The sequence below is a fragment of the Sus scrofa genome, chromosome 12 (genome assembly GCF_000003025.6).
Source record: "Sus scrofa isolate TJ Tabasco breed Duroc chromosome 12, Sscrofa11.1, whole genome shotgun sequence".
Classification (NCBI taxonomy): domain Eukaryota; kingdom Metazoa; phylum Chordata; class Mammalia; order Artiodactyla; family Suidae; genus Sus; species Sus scrofa.
In genome coordinates this window covers 44,509,944-44,530,011 of record NC_010454.4, presented here as the reverse complement: position 1 = coordinate 44,530,011, position 20,068 = coordinate 44,509,944, and the positions used below count along the sequence as shown (strand labels likewise).

Below are 20,068 nucleotides of genomic sequence, written 5' to 3'. Positions count from 1 at the left end.
TATCATAACCATTTTCTAGGATTTTTACATTTGAGAAGAGAATTAGCACCAGTAGAGGGTATTCTACTCCGGCTTTTAAAAGCAGGCTGCTAAGTTAAAGGAGCAGCAAAATTTCAATTTGTTCTGATATCCATGTTGTTTATTCATAAATGACATTTTCTTTTAGTTACTCATTCATGTAGCCAGGAGTTACAATACCATAACAGATGATTTGGAAAATGGACTGCAACCAGTTAATGGCATCAAGCATGACAGTTCTATACAAACGCTTTGTGAGGTTCTCCAACCAGAAACTGAAATAAGAAGAAACTGGCTTAAGTTGTCATAAAGGTGATTTGGTCTGATAGGACAAAGAATTCCTGACTACAAGGTTTTTAATTTTTTTTTAAAGAATTAAAATAGGTTATGGGAGAGATCTCCTGTGGCAGAGCAGGTTGGGGATCTACTGTCACTGCAGTGGCTTAGGTATGGGTTCCGGAACTTCCACATGCTGCAGGCATGGCCAAAAGAAGAGAAAAAAAAAAAAGGTTATGGGGAAGGCTTATAGCTCTTTTCAAAAAATGAAAAGGGGAATCGACTCAGTGACCTATAGAAGGAATATTTACTTTAGTGGGTTTTGGGACAATTAATTATCTGTGGAAAAAAAAGACTCAACTATAATACTGTTTTCAGGGAAAATATGAAAAATAGGTATTCTCAATCTTTCTACAGTTAAGATAGGAATAGAGTTCTTCAAGGCTCTAGTGAAGGAAAAATTTTTATTCAAAAACAGTATAACACATGAACTTTTAAAGAAAACTGGCCCACAGTTTAAAGAAAGCATTTAAAATAAAAAGTAAAATTCATTTATGTACTTGGTTTTAAGGTTTGGTTTAGCTGCCGACAAGTCAAATACTAATGACTGTCTTGATTACGTTTAGAGCAGGGAATATTTATAAATAGTTCTTTTCTTTTTCAAATATATCAATTGAAATGTTAAGATTATTTACTGCACAATGGAGTACCACATAATACTGTGGTCACTCATAAAGTAAATGGAATTTTAACTTGCTTACACAAAGATGCTTCAGCTCTAGGAAAAACCTTATCTCTAATTTCTATGATTTGGAAAAAATATGGTGGCCCCTCCCTATTTAGGAGTTCTGCTAACATACCTCTCTCTTAGAGGGAGGGAAATGCACATGTGTGGATTTTGCTATTTGTGAGCCACTCAAATGAAAGACAGTGGGGTGGCGGTGGTACTGGAGTAAAAGTAAAAACTGAAACTGATGACTTGAGATTTGGACCACTAACCATAATACATCCTGTAATCAATTCCCTTTCAGAGGAATAACTAAGGATTGGCTATTACATACTATGGAAACACATTTGATCCTTTCCTGGCTTAGTATTTTCACTTTTAAATGTTTCTATCCCCCCACTTTGCTGCCTCAGTCAAAGAGCACATAAAAAACATGAGCTGTGCAAATACACAGTCTTCTTAAAAGCCATACTTGGTTCTCACATTACTGGTCTTCCCACCTTTCTTCTGATACGTCCTTCCTTCATAATGGAACAATCTGCAAAGAAACCACCTTGTCTAACATCTTTCCAGTCACACTGCAATTCCAACTCCAGCATTTCCACAATATGTGCAAAATATCATGAAGAAACCATGAGCCAAGACTACAAATTGGTTACCATGGCCATGACTAGTAATTATGCCAAGACAACTGGGTTCTTTAATTTCTGGTAAGTGGTAAAAATAAATTTAATCACTTCTTTCACAAAAACATGTTCTTAAATAGGCCTTGACATTCTGCTTTTTTCTTAGATGTTTAAATAAACTGAAAAGCTACCTTTAGAACACAGTTGCTGTTCACAAGGAGATTCCCTGGCTTAATGTCTCGATGTAAAATGCCAGCTGAATGGAGATATTTCAAACCTGAAATAACAAACAGATTTAATTGCAGATACTTAATTCCTTTTACTCAGCCAATGATTTGGGGAAAACCATAGGAACAGAGTACAGGATCTTAAACTGTTCTCTAAATAACTGCATTATGAACATTATTAAAAGCTTGACCTAGTCTTACCTGAAAAAACTACAATTTTGCTATAGTAAAATAAAATCGTCAAAGGTTTGCACAGTCTAGAGATAATAGCTATAATTTGAAAGATTCCTTAGGTTTAAGTATAGATAAGTATTCCAAGCACTGGAGTTACTAAGGCTGACCAGACTGATAACCTTGAATTTGTTCAGAAGTTTGGCTATTGGAGCTCTTCTATTGATACTCTCAACCTGTGATTGTGAGCCTGTTCCAACAAACTAGTTCCCATTAACCAACAGAGAGCTTTTCCAGGACAGATGTTCCTTGATGAGACAAATTTCAGAATCCTCCCCAGGTCTGTTGATAAGTGTTCTCCACCACTGACAATCAAGAGGGTAATTAATTACTTAAAAAATATTTTTGACCTCTTAAGAGACTATGGGCTGTAGCACTGTTAAAGATCACAGCATCCAGGTTGAGCCTTCTGAATAATTTATAGTAAATCACATTTTTTTTAGAAGTGTAAAAAAAAGATCCAGTATCTTCCCTCTACCCTCACCCCCAAATATCAACCAATCTATAGAAGGTGATTTTCTAGTTTTAATATTGTATATGTGTATATGTGTTTTAATCTTTTTGGAAGCTGCTTTTCAGTTTTTATAAAGAATGTCTTATGAACCCTGGGGTAGGGGAAGTATATTGTTAGGTAAGAAAACCATTTCAGCTTTAAACAATTCTCCATGTGTAATGGCAGAATTCTGAAGGACAAGCCCAATAGCCGAGGAAGTTCCAACAATGTCAGCCCAAGTCGCTTTTCTATCAAGTCAGTGGTCTTTAATGAGACAGCCTGGAGAATTATTTAGCTGGCTGTTGCCATCAGTCTCTTCCATGCTTTGGCTTTAAAAGTCATTTTGCTTTTCTAGAGTTGGACTCTGGCATGCTAGCCAACACTCTGACCAGGTCCACCTACTGCTGGCTTGAAGAATATATGTCAGCCACACAGTTCCTTTGCAGGTTAGTCATCTCATGCCAGCCACAAACTCCTACTGCAGGCTGTTGACTGGAAACTTTATGGCAAAGTACCCCTGCTTGACAAACCAGCCCCCTTATTTACCTCCCTAGAGTAACCCACTTGACTACCTAATGAATTAGCTCCTTTGCTTCCATCACTGAAAAGAAGAACCATCTGCTACCCTTAAAATCTCTTATTTAACATCAAGTATAGAGATTATTAAATATATTATGTTCAAAAGAAAAGTTGTTAGGGGAGAAGCAAGCCTTTGGAAGGTCAGATTAGTTACAGTTCAAAGGAAAGTCAAAACATTTAATTACACAGTGACACTACTTTTTCTGCATAAAGAAAATCTTACCTCGCAAAATCTGATAAAGAAAAACTTTGACATGATCTGAGCTGAGTGGTTGAGGAGAGACGATAATTTTATGTAGGTCACTCTGCATCAATTCTGTGACAACATATCTTGAAGTTTTATGTTAAGGAGAGTTCAGAGAATTCAGCCCCTGATCCCCTCGAAGTAGGTACCAGGTCTAAAGAATTTCTGTTCTTAAGACTGGAAAAAGCTTAGGGAAAGAAACTTCTACACAGCATGAGAGGGGCAAGAACTCTAGCCCTCATGAGGTAAAACATTGCCAAAATTAAAGAATTTTAAAAAGTTAGCATTAGGAAACAACCAAGTCACATCACTATTAATTAGCCTTATAAAAGGGAAATATAAGGGTAAATATTTTCAATGACAGCCAGGCCAGGAAGAGTGTGAAGACCAATGTCAGGGGCTATTCAGACATGTCACTAGAGTGTGCTCTGAATCCAAACAAGAGTTACTGGCCTCACCCTAGGCCACCATGGCACCAAAGGCAAATATGACAACCTACCCATTAACTGTGACTTAATATACAAAGTATGGTACTCCTAAAAATATGTAAAATGGTTAGTTTAAATGCAAATCTCCCTATGGTCTTCACAAATGAATTCTAACTATTTAACTTTTTAGACGTTTATACCTTCGTTACTAAATTGTAAGTTTCCTATGATTTGTACTCTGTTACATCCTTGGGTTTTACTCAGTCAACATAAAGCAGATAAAAGGCTGGGACCCAGGGGCAATGGAGATGTGGAATTCAGGGCTCTTAGGAAGGTACTGTCTTTTGCTCTATCTGGAAAAGGAGATGCATGTCTTACCTTGCCTGTAGTTAAGAATTCCTGAAAAGTTTGGGTGAGTTTTATGATGTAAATAATATAAGCTTCCTTAAGGGGGGAGGGCCTTTGACTCCTATGAGGATTCAAGTTCTTTCGACACCTTGTAGAACTTCGTCTCATGTTCTGAGTAAAACACTAAGGCTTTTCTGGCTTCCCTGAAAGCAGGGAAAGGCAAGATGAAATGGCAGAGTTATTTTGCTTGCTTCTATAGTTCCTCAGATCCTAAAAATTTTCTTCCAGAGATATCAATGGAATCTTTTGAAAGGACAACCCACCTGAAAAGCCTGTAAAATACCTCTCAGTCTTGTCCCACAGCTAGTCCGAGAAGACGACAGGTCATTTCAAGGGGGAGGCTGTAGTCTTTAGGATGCTTAATATGAGCTATAAATGAACTAAGAGAGTCCTGGGACTCTTGTTTTGCCATTTACATGCATATTGTAAGGGTAAATGCTGGGCATATAAAAATAAAGAGGAGGAGTCATCTGCTTTCAAAACTTAAGATAAATTTTCAAAAAATGATGTTAGACTTTGGAAATTACCTTTATGACTTAAAAAAAAAAAAATCCCTTGTAGTAAGTGATTATTTGGAGAGAAGGCTTAGAAAACACTTATTTGTTTATTTACTGTCTTTTTAGGACCATACTTGGGGCATATGGAGGTTCCCAGGGTAGGGGTCAAATGGGAGTGTAGCCACAGCCACAGCCATAGCAGATCCGAGCTGTATCTCTAACCTACACCACAGCTCATGGCAACACTGGATCCTTAACCCACTGAGTGAGGCCAGGGATCAAACCTGCACCCTCATGGATACTAATCAGAATCATTTCTGCTGAGCCACGACAGTAACTCCAACACTTCTAATTTAATGTTCTGGCAAGATAAGTAAGACAAAGGACAACTTGGGAGCAGGGAGAACAAGTAATTGACATCACTTGACACACATAGTTGGAAACATGCTCCTCCCTCTCTGATTGTTTCTCTTTAATCCTCCTTTATTGGTTCTCTTTCCCAATCACTTAATGTTGAAATGCCCCAGGGCTTGGTCCTCACTCTCCAGGTGGTCCAATCCAGTCCCATGACTTTAAACATCCACACTGATGACCCCAACTTTTAATCTCTAGTTACCCTTCTTTCCTTCAGTTCTTCCTTGTATATCAAACTGTCTACTCATCATCTCTACTTGACAGTTCAAACTAACATGTCCAAGATGTATTCTCAAAGTCCCCATGGATGCAGGCTCTCCCCCAGCAAGTTGCTCACACCACAAACCACAGACCTTGGAGTCATTCTTCATTTGTCAACTTCTCTCTCTGCCTTCAATCCATCAGAAAATCCTGTTGGTTCTTTCAAAACTGAGCCACAGGAGTTCCTGTTGTGGTTCAGCAGTAACAAACCCAACTAGCATTCATAAAGACTCCGGTTTGATCCCCGGCCCCACTCAGTAGGTGAAGAATCTGGTGCTGCCATGAGCTGTGGTGTAGGTTGCAGATGCGGTTTGAATCTGGCATTGCTGTGGCTGTGTTGTAGGCCAGCAGCTGTTGATTCAACCTCTAGCCTAGAACTTCCATATGCAGTGGATGCGGCCCTAAAAAAAGACCAAACACACACTCGCACACACGCACACACACCCCTTAGCCACAGAATTAGACTACTTATGTCCACTATTACAATCCTGACCCCAGATCCCTAGATTTCTTAAAAAACAGCAGCCAGAATACATTTTTCACTGTTATAGCCTTATTTTGTCTAATGAGAGTCACTTTGTTATATATATATATTTTTTCTGCATTTTAGGGCTGCACCTGTGGCATATGGAAGTTCTCTGGCTAGGGGCTGAATCAGAGCTGCAGCTGCTGGCCTGTGCCACAGCCACAGAAATGATCGAGGCCAGAGATGGAACCTGCATCCTCATGGATATTAGTCAGGTTCGTTACTGCTGGGCCACAATGGTAACTCCTAGAAAATATAATTTTTAAGGTTTTTATACTTTCAGGTATGATTTTTATGTTTTATATATCTACCACCTAGATTCTATACTTAATATTTTGTCATATTTGCTTCAGTGCACATTTATCCATGGCTCTTTCCACTCATCTTATTTTTTGGATGCACTTCACATAATCCTCCTTTAGAACAAAAGCCAGATTATGTCACTCTTCTGCAAAAGCTTCCCATTTCATATAGAATAAAAGTCAAGTCCTTAAAATGTCCTTACAGGACCCTAAGTGATCTGACTTTCTTCCTTTGCTGACCTCCTATCACCTTCCTCCTTGCTATTCTCTGAACATGCTAGACACACACTGACCTTAAAGCCTTTACTTTGGCCTTTCTCTGCCTGGGCTGTGCTTCCCCAAACATCTACCTGGCTAACTCTTTCACCGCCTTTGTATCTTCGCTTGAATCTTCTGATTGAGATCTACCGAGACCACTCTAGTAGTGCATCTTGCATTCCTCATCCAATTGCTACCTCCTTGCACAGCTCCACTTTTCCTTTTTTCCTTTAGTACTTATCCTATATAACTTACTTATTATGTTTATCATTTGTCTATCTCTCCAATCCTGCTGCATGCGGGGTAAAGGCTTTTGTCTGTGTTGTTCACAAGTCTACCTAAAACTCTCAGAAGAAACAATGCCTACATATAGTAGGCCCCTTGTAAATATCTGTTGAATGAATGTGTATCGAGCACCTACTAGATATTAGCTACTCTACTAAGTATTTTATTTTGTTTTATATATTTATGTACTTATTTTTGCTTTTTTTTTTTTAGGGCTACACCCACGGCATATGGAGGTTCCCAGGCTAGGGGTCTAATCAGAGCTACAGCTGCCAGCCTACACCACAGCCACAGCAATGCAGGATCCGAGCCACGTCTGCAACCTACACCACAGCTCACGGCAACGCCAGATCCTTAACTCACTGAGCGAGGCCAGGGATCAAACTCACAACCTCATGATTCCTAGTCAGATTCATTGCCACTGCACTACGATGGGAACTCCTATGTATTTAATTTTTTAAGCCGCACTTGCAGCATGAGGAAGTTCCTGAGCCAGGGACTGAACCAACGCAACAGCAGTGACCTGAGCCACAGCAGTGATAACACCAGATTCTTACCTGCTGTCCCACCAGGGAATCCCCTACTAAGTATTTTCAATATATCGTCTCATTTAACTTTCATGGCGATCCTAAAAGACAGGTATTGGTGTCCTCAATTACAGGTGAGGAAATTAAGGCTAACAGAAGGCAAGTAACCCAAGGTTACATAATAGTGAAGCTTGGAACTAACCATATTTAAATTGTTTCAGTCGTCCTACACAAACCAGGATTACATTTTGAATTACATATTTTATTTTTATTTTTATATTTACGGCCACACCACGGCGTATGGAAGTTCCTGGGCTAGGAGTCAAATCAGAGCTGTAGCTGCCAGCCTACGCCACAGCCACAGCCGATCTGAGCTGCATCTGGGACCAACACCCAACTTCCAGCAATGCTGGATCCTTAACCTGGAGCTAGGCAAGGGATCAAATCTGCATCCTTGTGGACACTGTGTCGGGTTCTTAACCTGCAAAGCTACAATGAGAACTCCTGAGTTTATTTTTTTTTTTAATTCTAGTAAAATATACTAAATGTCCAATGTTCTCTACAGAAGAATTTTGGCTAGTAAATGCAGAAGCAATGATAGATTAGGGAAAAAAAAAAAATCACTGTTTTGCAAACTCTATGATACCATGGATCTAAGGTACTAATTATCAATGGCTGCTAAAACCACCTGAAGGAATGAGACCCACGTCCCCTCAATCCACCATTCAATCTAGCAACACTTACTGCGGACAAGATATTAGGTCCCTGTGATATACATATCACTGCCTAGAAAGCATTCATGGCTAAAATAACAATATAATCAATTCTCTAATTATCAGTTTACTAGAAATATGAGAAAAAAACAAAACAAAACATCATGGGGAAGCAATCAGCCAAACACAAAATGTAGATCATTCTCCAGGAAAAATCACTCAAATAAATGAAAAAAAGGAAGTGGGGGCGGGGAGAGAAAGGAAAAGGGGGATTTGTGAAGAGAAGGAGAGGGAAGGGAGGAATGTTTGGGATAAGAATCCAAGAGATATAATAACCAGAGGCAAATGTATGGACTTGGTTAAGATCTTGATTCAAACAAACCTGATTAAAAAAAGGTCTTTGAGGCCGTTGGGAAATAGACAGTAAGAAATTAGGTAATTATATCAGGTTGTGACGGTTATGTTTTTAAGGGCCTTATCAGTTAGAAATGCATGTTTAAGTCTTTTAAGGTAAAATAATATGATATATAGGACCTACTTTAAAATATTCTGGGCTCCCCTTTCCCCCTTCCCCTCTCAATAAAAAGGAAATGAGATTGGCAAAATGATTACTAATTGCTGAAGTACTGCATATGTGACAGATATTATACTACTGTCTCTATTTGTGTGTCCTTATGTCATGGCTCGGCGGTAATGAACTCGACTAGTATCCATGAGGATGCGGGTTTCATCTTTGGCCTTGCTCAGTGGGTTGGGGATCCGACATTGCCCTAGCAGTGGCCTGGGTCGCAGACGCAGCTAGGATCTGGCATTGCTGTGGCTTTGGTGTAAGCTGGCAGCTACAGATCTGATTCAACCCCTGGCCTGTGAATTTCCATGTGCTCTGGGTGCGGCTCTAAGAAGACAAAATTTTTTTCCCCCAAAATAGTGAAAAAACTTCATCGTAGAAAACTAAGAAAAACAAAGAAGTCAAAGAGTACAAAAACTAAGTAGACTCCTACTTCTTTGAACTAAGCTATAACATGTTCATTTAAATGTTGTGTGTGCGAATATATACGTATATTTAAAACTGGGATTATGGTATACACAGGGCTTTGCTTCCTGTTTTCTTAAAGTATAAGCACTTCCCCTTGCCACAAATATCCTAATAAAGAGAGCTTTAATGATTGTATGGTGTTCTAACATATGGATATATTTTATAATTCATAACCAACCTGTCATTGTTGAAAACTCTTTTTTTTTTTTTTTTACTATTTTAAATAACCCTGAAATAAGTATCCTAAATATAGCTTTATGTGAATCTGATTATTTCCTGGTGCTATATTCTTTTGAAGTGGAATTATGGTTACAAAGTAGATCATATTATATATATATATACATATATATATGTAGTACACATACACATATATACATGTATACTATGGAAAGATATTCATAAGATATTTTAAGTATCTTGTAAACATCTTTTCATGGCATAAAATTTTTAAATATCATTTAAAGTGCTTAAATAATATTCCAATTTATGTAATGTCATGACTTAAGCAACCCCCTATCAGTGGACCTTTAAGTTATTACTATTTTTGACTATAATGTAGCTCTGTGGGAGGGCAGAGCTTTACAATTGTGTTTCTTTCATTCTTTCTTTCTTTCTTTTTTTTTTGCCTTTTAGGGCTGCACCTGCACCACATGAAGTCCTCAGGCTAGGGGTCGAATCTGAGCTGCAGCTGCCAGCCTGTGCCACAGCCATAGCAACACAGGATCTGAGCAGCATCTGTAATCTACACCATAGCTCACAGCAATGCAAGGTCCTTAACCCACTGATGGAGACCAGGGATCAAACCCACATCCTCACAGATACTAGTTGGGTTCATAACTGCTGAGCCACAACAGCAACTCCTACAGTTGTGTTTTATAAAGGATCCTCAATTATGTATAGAGCCACTCTCTTGGGTTAAGAGAAGAGCCCTCTAAACTTCTGTCTTAGAAGGCATAGGCCAGGCTGCTAGTATTCTGTATGAGTGAGGGAAGGGGCCAAAGACACCATAGCTCAGCTCACGCTCTCTCCAAGGAACAAAGCTTTATTTGGTCTCCTATGGGACAGAAGAGGATCTGAGCATTTGAACATCTGACTACTTCTTACACAGGCTTGCAACTAATTCTGCGTTTAGGCCTACCTGCATCTCTACTTTCTGCGAAACTTGAAGCCTCCAATTCCTGAGCCACTCTGATGTTCTGAGCAAGAACCAAGCTGTTTCTGGGTTTCCAATACTATCAGCAGACATTTCTGCCTTTTCTAGTTAAGAGTTCTTAACCCTTTACTGACATTTTAGGGGGACTGCGGGAAGGACTGGCAGTAAAGATCTGTGTTCTGTGAACTGATTTTCAGACTGAAAACTCTTTACATGTTTATTGGCCACCTATGTGTGAGTAAGAGGGAGATGGAAGAAGAGAGGATAGAGAAATGTTTCTGTTCTTTACTCAGTTTTCTACTGGAGTGGTAATTTTACTCGTAGAAGCACTTTACATATTAAGGACATTAACTCTCTTGTATATACTGAAAAAAATCTCCCCCTAGGAAATGTTAACCATAGGACAGAGATAGGAAAAAACTTCTATCTGCACCAGTAAGCCTTAATCAGAAGTATTAATATTCTTGAGCTGATTCCAGAAATCTCAAGGAACAAAAACAAAGGAACATAACACAGGGAAAAAAAAAAAAAAACAAAAGCAAAGACTAGAAACAGAAAAACTTCACAACTGTCATTCCTATATTAAACAAGTATTATCAACTTGTGGTTTCAGTTAGGGCAAAAAAAATTTCCTAAATAGAGAAAGCAGCACTTATCTGTATGGGATGTCAATCATGTCTTCTGAGTTTACTGACAATTTTTTTCTTCCTGCCAGGATTGAAAAGTTCTTGCACGGAAGTGAAGAGCAGGTTATATTCTGTTCTGCCTCACATATCGACAAAACAGGCAGCCAAGTTGCAATGCCAGAATCTTTACTGTTAGTAGTGACAGTTGGTATGCATGCAAACAGCAGAGAGAAAACATCTTAATTTTCAAGTTATCAGGTTGAATTCTTAGTGCTGGCACTTGAAAAATCTTGCTTTGACTTATAAAAGGAACAAATTGATACAAAAGCTAAAAACAGAGAATAAGTATGAAATAATGTCATATGCTTTCTTCTAACACTGACAACATTTTCAAAGAAAAGAGAAAAGAATAACATTGGTTGGCTGGAATGGGTACTGTTCTAACAAGATATTTTCTAAATAATTACTAATTTCAGAAAAAATTCTTGATTCACTTAGCATTACAAAACATGTATTTTCAGATTGGGGTTCTGTTCACATCATAGACCTATTGGATTTGAACTGATAATACTGGACCATTTTGATCAACAAAAATTGTAATTTCATATGGTTCACCCTAATACAAAATATTACCAGATATCAAAAAACTGAAAAAACAAGGCATTCCAAATGAATATAAAGCGTGATTTCAAATGGTAAGCCAATTCTTCTGTACTAAGAGCAGATATGGACATGCATAATTTCTTACACAACATAAACCAGGAGGTATTCCTTCTGCTAAACACAATGACTAGATTACCATGTTACTGTCCTAGGATCTGTGAATTTAAAGAAGTTTTCATTCGATCTCCTGTTATAATATTTAAGAAAGAAGAGTTTAAACGAGTGCTACTTTCATATCTCTGCTTCTTGAGATGACAGGTTGGGTTTAAAAAAAAAAAAAATGAGGGTAGGTAATAAACTCTTTTTTTTTTTGTCTTTGTCTTTTTGTTGTTGTTGTTGTTGTTGCTATCTCTTGGGCCGCTTCCGCGGCATATGGAGGTTCCCAGGCTAGGGGTCGAATCGGAGCTGTAGCCACCAGCCTACGCCAGAGCCACAGCAACGCAGGATCCGAGCCGCGTCTGCAACCTACACCACAGCTCACGGCAACGCCGGATCATTAACCCACTGAGCAAGGCCAGGGACCGAACCCGCGACCTCATGGTTCCTAGTCGGATTCGTTAACCACTGCGCCACGACGGGAACTCCTTTTTTTTTTTTTTTTTTTTTTTCATAAACTCTTGATCTAACCAGAAAGTCTAGGGCAAACCGCATAGAGCCCTGTTTACCTTCACCATTTTGTTTACAATTTTGTAGACATGCTTTCCCCTCCTCTAATATCTTTTAAACATAAAAGAATGAGAACTTTTAAATGTATGATTTTTACAAAGTGATTGAAACAGCCACTCTGCAGAGAGTAAGTTTTCTTAAGCTTTAGTTTAGCAAGATGAATTCTTTAGGGTTGAAATACTTTTCACTCCAAGCATTTCTTTTTTTTTTCTGTCACAGAACACAAGCCAACCACTAGGCCAACCTTTTAAAATTTTATTTCTCTGGAAATTACAATTCCTGAATTTGGAGACTTAACAATATAGCTTCAGAAATTTAGAAGCAACACATACCACTTTATGATAAGGTTTCTGCTCTGCTCTAGCAGAAATCCTCTGAAGTCTCAATCCCCAGCATAATGTCTCCCAGATGTCTCAACTAGTTGCCATGCCAACTAAAGCAGCTTAAATTAAATGAGGGCCTGAAAAGGCACCTGCATCACTCCAGGTCTGTTGTGCATTAAATAAAGCTCTCTTGACAGGGACTCAGAGGTGCCATTAACTTGAACAGCAGCTATCTGATTATTGTTTCTTGAGTAATTTAATGAGGGTCTCCAAATAAGAAGAAAAACAAGGTGCTCTTTCCCTCTCCGGGTCCTTCTAAATGGGGCAGTCTCTCCTACAGCTGGTGCACCCACTGGGTCAATGACTTTGCTATGGCCTTTTAAGCAAGCACTGGGTAAAGGTAAAATACAGGACCAAAGTTAGAACTTCAGGAGAATATTAGCAGATAAACGATGCTCCCTTATTAAAACTCATCATTAAACATATGATTGTAAAAAACACTGCGTATGGTATGCCAACCTCAGAGTGATCTGAACAGCCCTGCTATAAAATAAACTACCTCTGATTGCAGCAATTAGTTAAGTAGCTCCATGAAATATGGATTTCAAAATGTACTGATTTGCTTCAGAAAAATGAAGGCTGCAAATTAACAACTATAAATGCATGAGGGGAGGGGGTGGCAGCTCTTGGGGCCTCAGGTGCCCAAGAGACACAAGTGTTTCTGTTTTGTTTTAAAAAGTTAATTGTGTGTGTTCTTGTTGTTTTTGTAATATTGACATCTCAAAAGCTTCTTTATATATAAATGGGGTAGAAAATAGTCCTTTTGCTGCCTTCTCAAATATTATTAGTCAGTGGGGAATATCACTTAGTGGAAGCACAAACTTGGGCTACAGAGGTCATGTGATTTACCCAAGGTCACATACCAAGTTCGCAAAAAGCCAGGAAGGACTACCCTAAGTTTCCCGACTCCTAGTCCAGTGCTCTACCTCACCAAGCTGCTTCCCACAGCAGCTTGCCTGCTATTCCCATTTCTTAACCAACTGTCACCACAGCATACAGACTGCTTTGAAATGAAGAAAAGCTGAATTACTTTTCACCATGTACTATGAGGAAAAGAAAGGAAGAAAGAAGTTTTTTTGTTGAAGTTACATGCCACTTTATATGTCACCTCATTTAATCTTCACTTATAATACCTAATTTGTAACTATTTTTATTAAGAGATGAGCATGTCCCGGTTTGGAGGGGCTAAGCTGCTGACACAGAGTTTGGATTCTTTTTTTTTTTTTTTTTGGTCTTTTTGCCTTTTCTAGGGCCGCTTCCGCAGCATACGGAGGTTCCCAGGCTAGGGGTCTAATTGGAGCCATAGCCACTGGCCTACGCCAGAGCCACAGCAATGTGGGATCCGAGCCGAGTCTGCGACCTACACCACAGCTCATAGCAACGCCGGATCCTTAACCCACTGAGCGAGGCCAGGGATCGTACCCGCAACCTCATGGTTCCTAGTTGGATTGAGCCTCAAGAGGAACTTTTTGGATTCCAAACCTAGATTGTAATGATTCAAAGTCTGACCCTGGGAGTTCCCGTCATTTAGCAATTCTAATAATTATAGAGATTTATCATTTTAGTTAAGCATGTGAGAAACCATCAAGATTTCATCAGCCTCTACTGAACTTCTAATTAGATGCACATTTTAATTGGCAATTTACCTCTATCTATAAAAACACACACATACATGCACTAGTTTCCAAAAATGGTTCACCTTAAGAGTTTTTTAGAAACACACGAGAAACAACAAAAATAAAAGCAAATGACATTTACTGAGTTCTATGTCCCAGGTGCTTTCTATGAATTACCTTTGTGAGTTCTCACAGTACAAGGGGTAGGTTAGAACTAACTGTTCTCTTGAGTCTTAGTCTTTCCTTTTGGAAGGAACTGAACCTGAAAATGTCTGAATATTTCAACTGTCTTATGAATTTCTTTTAGCACCTGAATTGTAGTCTTAGTTCTGTCACTAGATGCTACAATGTCAAGTAAGAAACAATCCCATTTTGCTGAGCGATTATCTCAGTTTGTTGAAAAGCATTTTTGGGCCTACCTAATGTGCCACTTTTAACACAGCTCACCTCAATTAGTCCTCATAGCAACCTGGGATTGATCCTTTGTAACAGATCTAGGCTGGGGGGAAGGAATGTCAGGTTGACAGACTGAATAATGATACTCCTTTTGCCAGCAACTGAAAAATAGTACAAAGGTTAAAAAAAAAATCACAGGCAAGTTTTTCTACCTCACACTCTCTTTCTACCTCCCGAGGTAATGTTGGTTTTCTTTTGTCTTTTTTTAGGTCTGCACTCACAGCATATGGAGGTTCCCAGGCTAGGGGTCGAATCAGAGCTGTAGCTGCTGGCCTACACCACAGCCACAGCAATGAGGGCTCTGGGCCATGTCTGCGACCTACATCACAGCAACAGTGGATCTTTACCCCACTGAATGAGTCCAGAGATTGAACCTGCATCCTCACAGATACTAGCTGGGTTTGTTACTGCTGAGCCACGCCGGGAACTCCTGAGTTACTTTCTTAAAGTCTTATTCCTTTCACCTTTCTTAGACAAATTACAAAGCTAAAGTTTACAATTCAGTAAACATTTTCCTGTATCTATGAATCATGTATTTACCTGAATAGCTTCATATTTCCTATTGTTTAATGGATAAGGATAACTTTAAAAAACTAGCATGCCTGGAGTTCCTGTCGTGGCGCAGCAGAAACTAATCTGACTAGGAACCATGAGGTTGTGGGTTCGATCCCTGGCCTCGCTCAGCAGGTTAAGGATCCGGCCTTGCTGTGAGCTCTGGTGTAGGTTGCAGACGTGGCTTGGATCCTCTGTGGCTGTGGCTGTGGCTGAGCTGGCAGCTATAGCTCTGATTTGACCCCTAGCTGGGGCGGGGGGAAGCATGTCTGTACATGTATATAAGCCCCAGGTAACTTTGTGTGTGTGGTGGGGAGGAGGGCTGGGCTAGTGACCCTTGTCAAGAAGATGGGGAGGAGCTCCTGTCCTGGCTTAGGGGAAAAGAATCTGACTAGCATCCATGAGGAGGCAGGTTTGATTCCTGGCCTTGCTCAGTAGGTTAAGGATCTCGCATCGCCATGAGCTGCAGTGTAGGTCGCAGACATGGCTTGGAGCCCTCGTTGCTGTGGCTGTGGTATAGGCCAGTACAGCTCTGATTCAACCCCTAGCCTGGGAACCTCCACATGCCTCAGGTGTGGCCCTAAAAAGACAAAAAAAAAAAAAAAAAAAAGAAGATGGGGAAAAAAAGCCTGATCTATAGTAGAGCTGGCTGGAAATATATGACAGGTTTTGGTGGGAGGTCTAAAGTGAAAATATAAGTTTGGGACTCATTAGATATGGTAAGAAATATATTAACAGTTTCTACTTAAATGAAATCTGGCACAAATGGGGTATTAATTTTGCTTTTGGCTACAAGCTTCTCTTTCTAGCAGAAAATTTTTCTTTTTTTAATTAACTTTTCCCATTTCTTTCCTCCTCCCATTTTTTTGGCCATGCCAATGCCATGCATAAATTCCTTGGCCAGGGACTGAACACGAGGCATGACAGTGACAATGCCAAATCCTTAACCACTAGCCCACTAGAGAACTCCATTTCTTTCCTCCTTTTATTAAAAAAAAAAAAAAGTCTAGATACTGAAATTATGACAGCATGTCACCATTAGTGAGTTATAAACTCAACCTAGGGAGTTCTTACTGTGATGCAGGCCAGCATCTGCAGCTCTGATTCGACCCCTAGCTGTGGAACTTCCATATGCCATGGTATGGCCCTAAAAAGCAAAAAATAAAAAATAAAAATAAAAATAAACTCAACCGAATGACATAACGTTGTTTAGAATAGTGCACATCAGTGTCAAGTACTGTCTTATTAGTACACAGAACCCAAACAGACTATGCAGGACATCCTGTTAGACTCCTGCAAAGGTTACTGAAGAATAAAATGTGTTCATGAAGGAGAGTTCGAAGCAAAAATAAGAAATCTTCTGAGGATCAAAAAAATGAGGTAGGAATACACTAAAGATGCCAGAAAGGCAGAGAAAAAGAGAGGAGTGTTTAGAATTACAAACAGTTCTGCAGGGAATTCTCATTGTGGCACAGTGGTAACGAACCCGACTAGTATCCGTGAGGATGCAGGTTTGATCCATGACCTCGCTCAGTGGGTTAAGGATCTGGTGTTGCTGAGAGCTGTGGTGTAGGTCACAGATGTGGCTGAGATCCTGTGTTGCTGTGTCTGTTGTGGAGGCCAGCAGCTGCAGCTCTGATGTGACCCCTAGTCTGGGAACTTCCATAAACCGCAGGTGTAGCCCTAAAAGGACAAAAAACAAAAACCCAAGACAGTTTTGCCCAATTTTCTTTAACACAAAAAATAATTGTGGGCAAGAAGACTAGGGAACTAATGTAGAAAGAGCCTAGCAGCCAACTACCACCCAAGAGTAAGCCTCTCCTGACCTCTTGCTCCAATTAAAGCAAATCTGTACTGTGATCAATATTTGTTTAACCCACCTTTATGATGCTGCATCTATTTTAGGAAGTAATTTAAGAATGCACAATAATCAGCCTTATGCCAGAAAGCCTGACTACTCCAACTGTCAAAGGTAATTCTGCTGAAAAAGCTACATAATCACCACAGAAACAAATGCTGACACCAAATTCTGACCTTCAATTTTAAGTAAGATGATTGAGTCCTTTTCTGTTTTTAGGAAGTCATGATTACTCAGGCAGTCACAGAGGCTGCAGGACTGGTGCCAACAGCATCTTTGTTGAGCCATCACCATTAGCATCAATAAATACTGACTGAGTACCAAGTGGGTGTAGAGGGCAGGCTAGCTCAATGACAAAACAGAGAAAAAGACAGATGAATGCAATGCAACATTCAAGAGATTAGCAAAAGACTGAGGTGGATATGTCAAAATCAGGTAGAGAAAACAAGAAGGAAGCGAAGATTTTAATGTACATGGCTACAGAAACTTGATCGAAAAGAAAAATAGCTGATAATTGAGTTTTCTGTCAAGCATCCAGCTTAAACTTAATTTGCCCCATCTACCCTGATCACTCCTAGTAAGTCCTATTAGGATTCCCATTATACAAATAAGCAAAGAGGTTAGAGAGGTGAAGGACCTAGCCAAAGGTCAAAGCTGGTACACAGAAGAGCTGCTGGATCCCAGTTTTTGTTCTTAACCTGTGCTCTTGTCTTTCAAAAGATGAAACCTCAAAAAAGGTGAACAAAATAATTCTACTTGAGAAGAGAATAGATTTTTTAAATGAGGAGTTAAATGGATTTAGGCAGTGGGAGGCAGTATGGTGTAGGCTTTGAAATCAAAGACCAGTTAGAATCGTGATTCAGTCACTTACTAGCTGGATAACATTAGGCAAGTTAAATAACTTCTCCAAGTTTGTTTCTGCATTTATAAAATAGACACAACGATATCTACTACACAGGGTCCCTGTCAGGGTTTAGATGTTGTCTGTGACTCACAAATGCCTGGTGCATAGGGAACAGGGATTACATGGTAACTGCTGCTACCATCATCACTGTTATGGGAGGAACGCATGACTGTGTTCTTATTTCCTCCCAACATTTCCCCACAGGAAAAAGTCAAAGGAATGTGAGTAAAACAGAAATACAAAACACGCAACCAATTAAAAAAGCTCCTTTAAGGTACTGATTTTAAAAAGAGCAGGCAATCTCAAAAGGATATCACTGCCCAAGAAGAAAATTACATTCACTCCTTATGAATGGGGTCTCATGCAATTTTTTTGGCACCAAAAAAATCCCAGTATGTTCGTCCATGACAGTCACATTCCTTCATTTGAGGACAAGCAAACCCCTTTTCTTAGACCAAGAAAAGTTTCCTACAGGGCATATTGCATATTATTTTTGAGAGACATCTAGGATTGGTTTTGGACAGAATGGAAACTCAAGGGAGCAATTAATGGTGTTAATTTCCATGAGACCCCCACACAGGGCACTCCTGGTTTTGGTAAAGGGCTTCTAGTAACCTGAAGGGTTTCTCAAGTCTTGAGCTCAGGGTTGTAAAAATTAGTTATCAGATTGGCATCCCCTGATTAGTATCACACATATCCAGAACAACACACACACACGAAACAAAGCTTGCTTGGCTCATGCATATCACATTTCCTTTGGAAAAATGCCACTTCGATCTAATCCTATTATCTACCATCTGGTTCTCTTGCCACCTCTAAGGGATGTATCAATAAGAGGTAAACTGTCAATTAAACATGTAATTATTAAACCCATCACCAACAATTCAGTACTCTTCATATTTAATAATAACATTCACATATTATACAGAGAACAAGCCAATGTAAGTAGTACATAAATAAACTGTACTCTAGCTAAAATACAGAGTTGTGCTAGTGCACCATAGGTCTATTAAGTTCCCTGAAGCACTGCTCTCAAATAAATTGAGTTGGTAGCAGGAGACTCAGCTGGTCTATGAAGTGGCTAAAAGGCCCACTGCTTCTCCATACCCTTCAATTAAGGCAGGTCTGATATATTTAGTGGCTTCTGAAACCTCTGGGTCTCTGTGTAACACATGCCTCCCTGGTGTCTATCAACCTTAAAAAACAGAAATAAAGTCAGAACAGTTGGATAGGACAAAATAGATCAAATAAACAGTCCTATGAGCGTCCCTCCCTAAACTCTCAGACCTGAATTAGATATGTCAAGAGGCTAATAACCAGAAGGTTAACCAGAAGGTTAAGCAGTTCAAGAGAATGATAACGGGGTTTTAAGGCTTTTCAGGAGCTCAAATTAGGTATGGCTTTGTTGTTACTCATTATTACCCTCTACAGTTGAGAAGCCTGACGGCATTTTATTCCCACCAGCTGGGAAGTTTCAGAGGCATATTTATTTTGTAATAAAGGTGAAAAGACTAGATTCTAGCTTTAGACTTTTTTTTGGCTTCACCTGAAACACAGGTGTTTCAAAGAGCTGGTGTGAATAAGCTGCTCTGACTATAGCAACTCTCTTCAAAGCAGACAGAAAAAATTCCAACGGTGAGTTGGAACTTTAAACAGCTCTTTTAAAACCACTTCAGGATTTGCTAATACACTAAAGGCAAGGTAATCTTTATGCAGCCAGGAAGGGACTACTACTAGGAGATATGACTACTATGTTAGGGCCTAACAAGGGCAGTGGATATTGGGATGGTAGACTGAAGGAGGAAATTATGCCTTATTTCCCTAATTAATAAGAAAGGTTTGGTTAAGCAGTAAGAAGATTAAAGGTGGATGCAGTCTGGATGGAGGGCTTGGGGATGCTGGCACATTGTACAGAGAATCTGGTAAGAGGAGACCAGGTAAGGGAATACGAGGTACTGAGGTTGGCAACTTACTCATTAACAGTTCACATCTTATTAAAATACAAAACAAAACAAAACAAACCTCTTTATAAACAAGCTACGTTTGTTCCCAATAGCCCATTCTGAAAGTCCATTTGTTTGTGAGGAGTACTTGCTAATCCCATCTGTTGGTAGC

At 39.4% G+C, this 20,068-nt stretch overlaps 1 protein-coding gene across 2 annotated transcripts in view; it reads right to left on the bottom strand.

Annotated features, from left to right (window-relative positions):
• NLK (nemo like kinase) overlaps positions 1-20,068 on the bottom strand; it is a 150,538-nt gene that overhangs the window by 23,516 nt on the left and 106,954 nt on the right. For both annotated transcript variants that reach the window (XR_002337277.1, XM_021067474.1), the window contains exons 4-5: positions 3,401-3,507; positions 1,839-1,924 (exon numbers count right to left, since the gene is read on the bottom strand). Coding sequence is in view for 1 of the 2 variants with exons in the window: in XM_021067474.1 (XP_020923133.1) it covers positions 1,839-1,924; positions 3,401-3,507 (193 nt within the window). In the remaining variant the exon portion in view is untranslated. The remainder of the gene's footprint in view (positions 1-1,838; positions 1,925-3,400; positions 3,508-20,068) is intronic.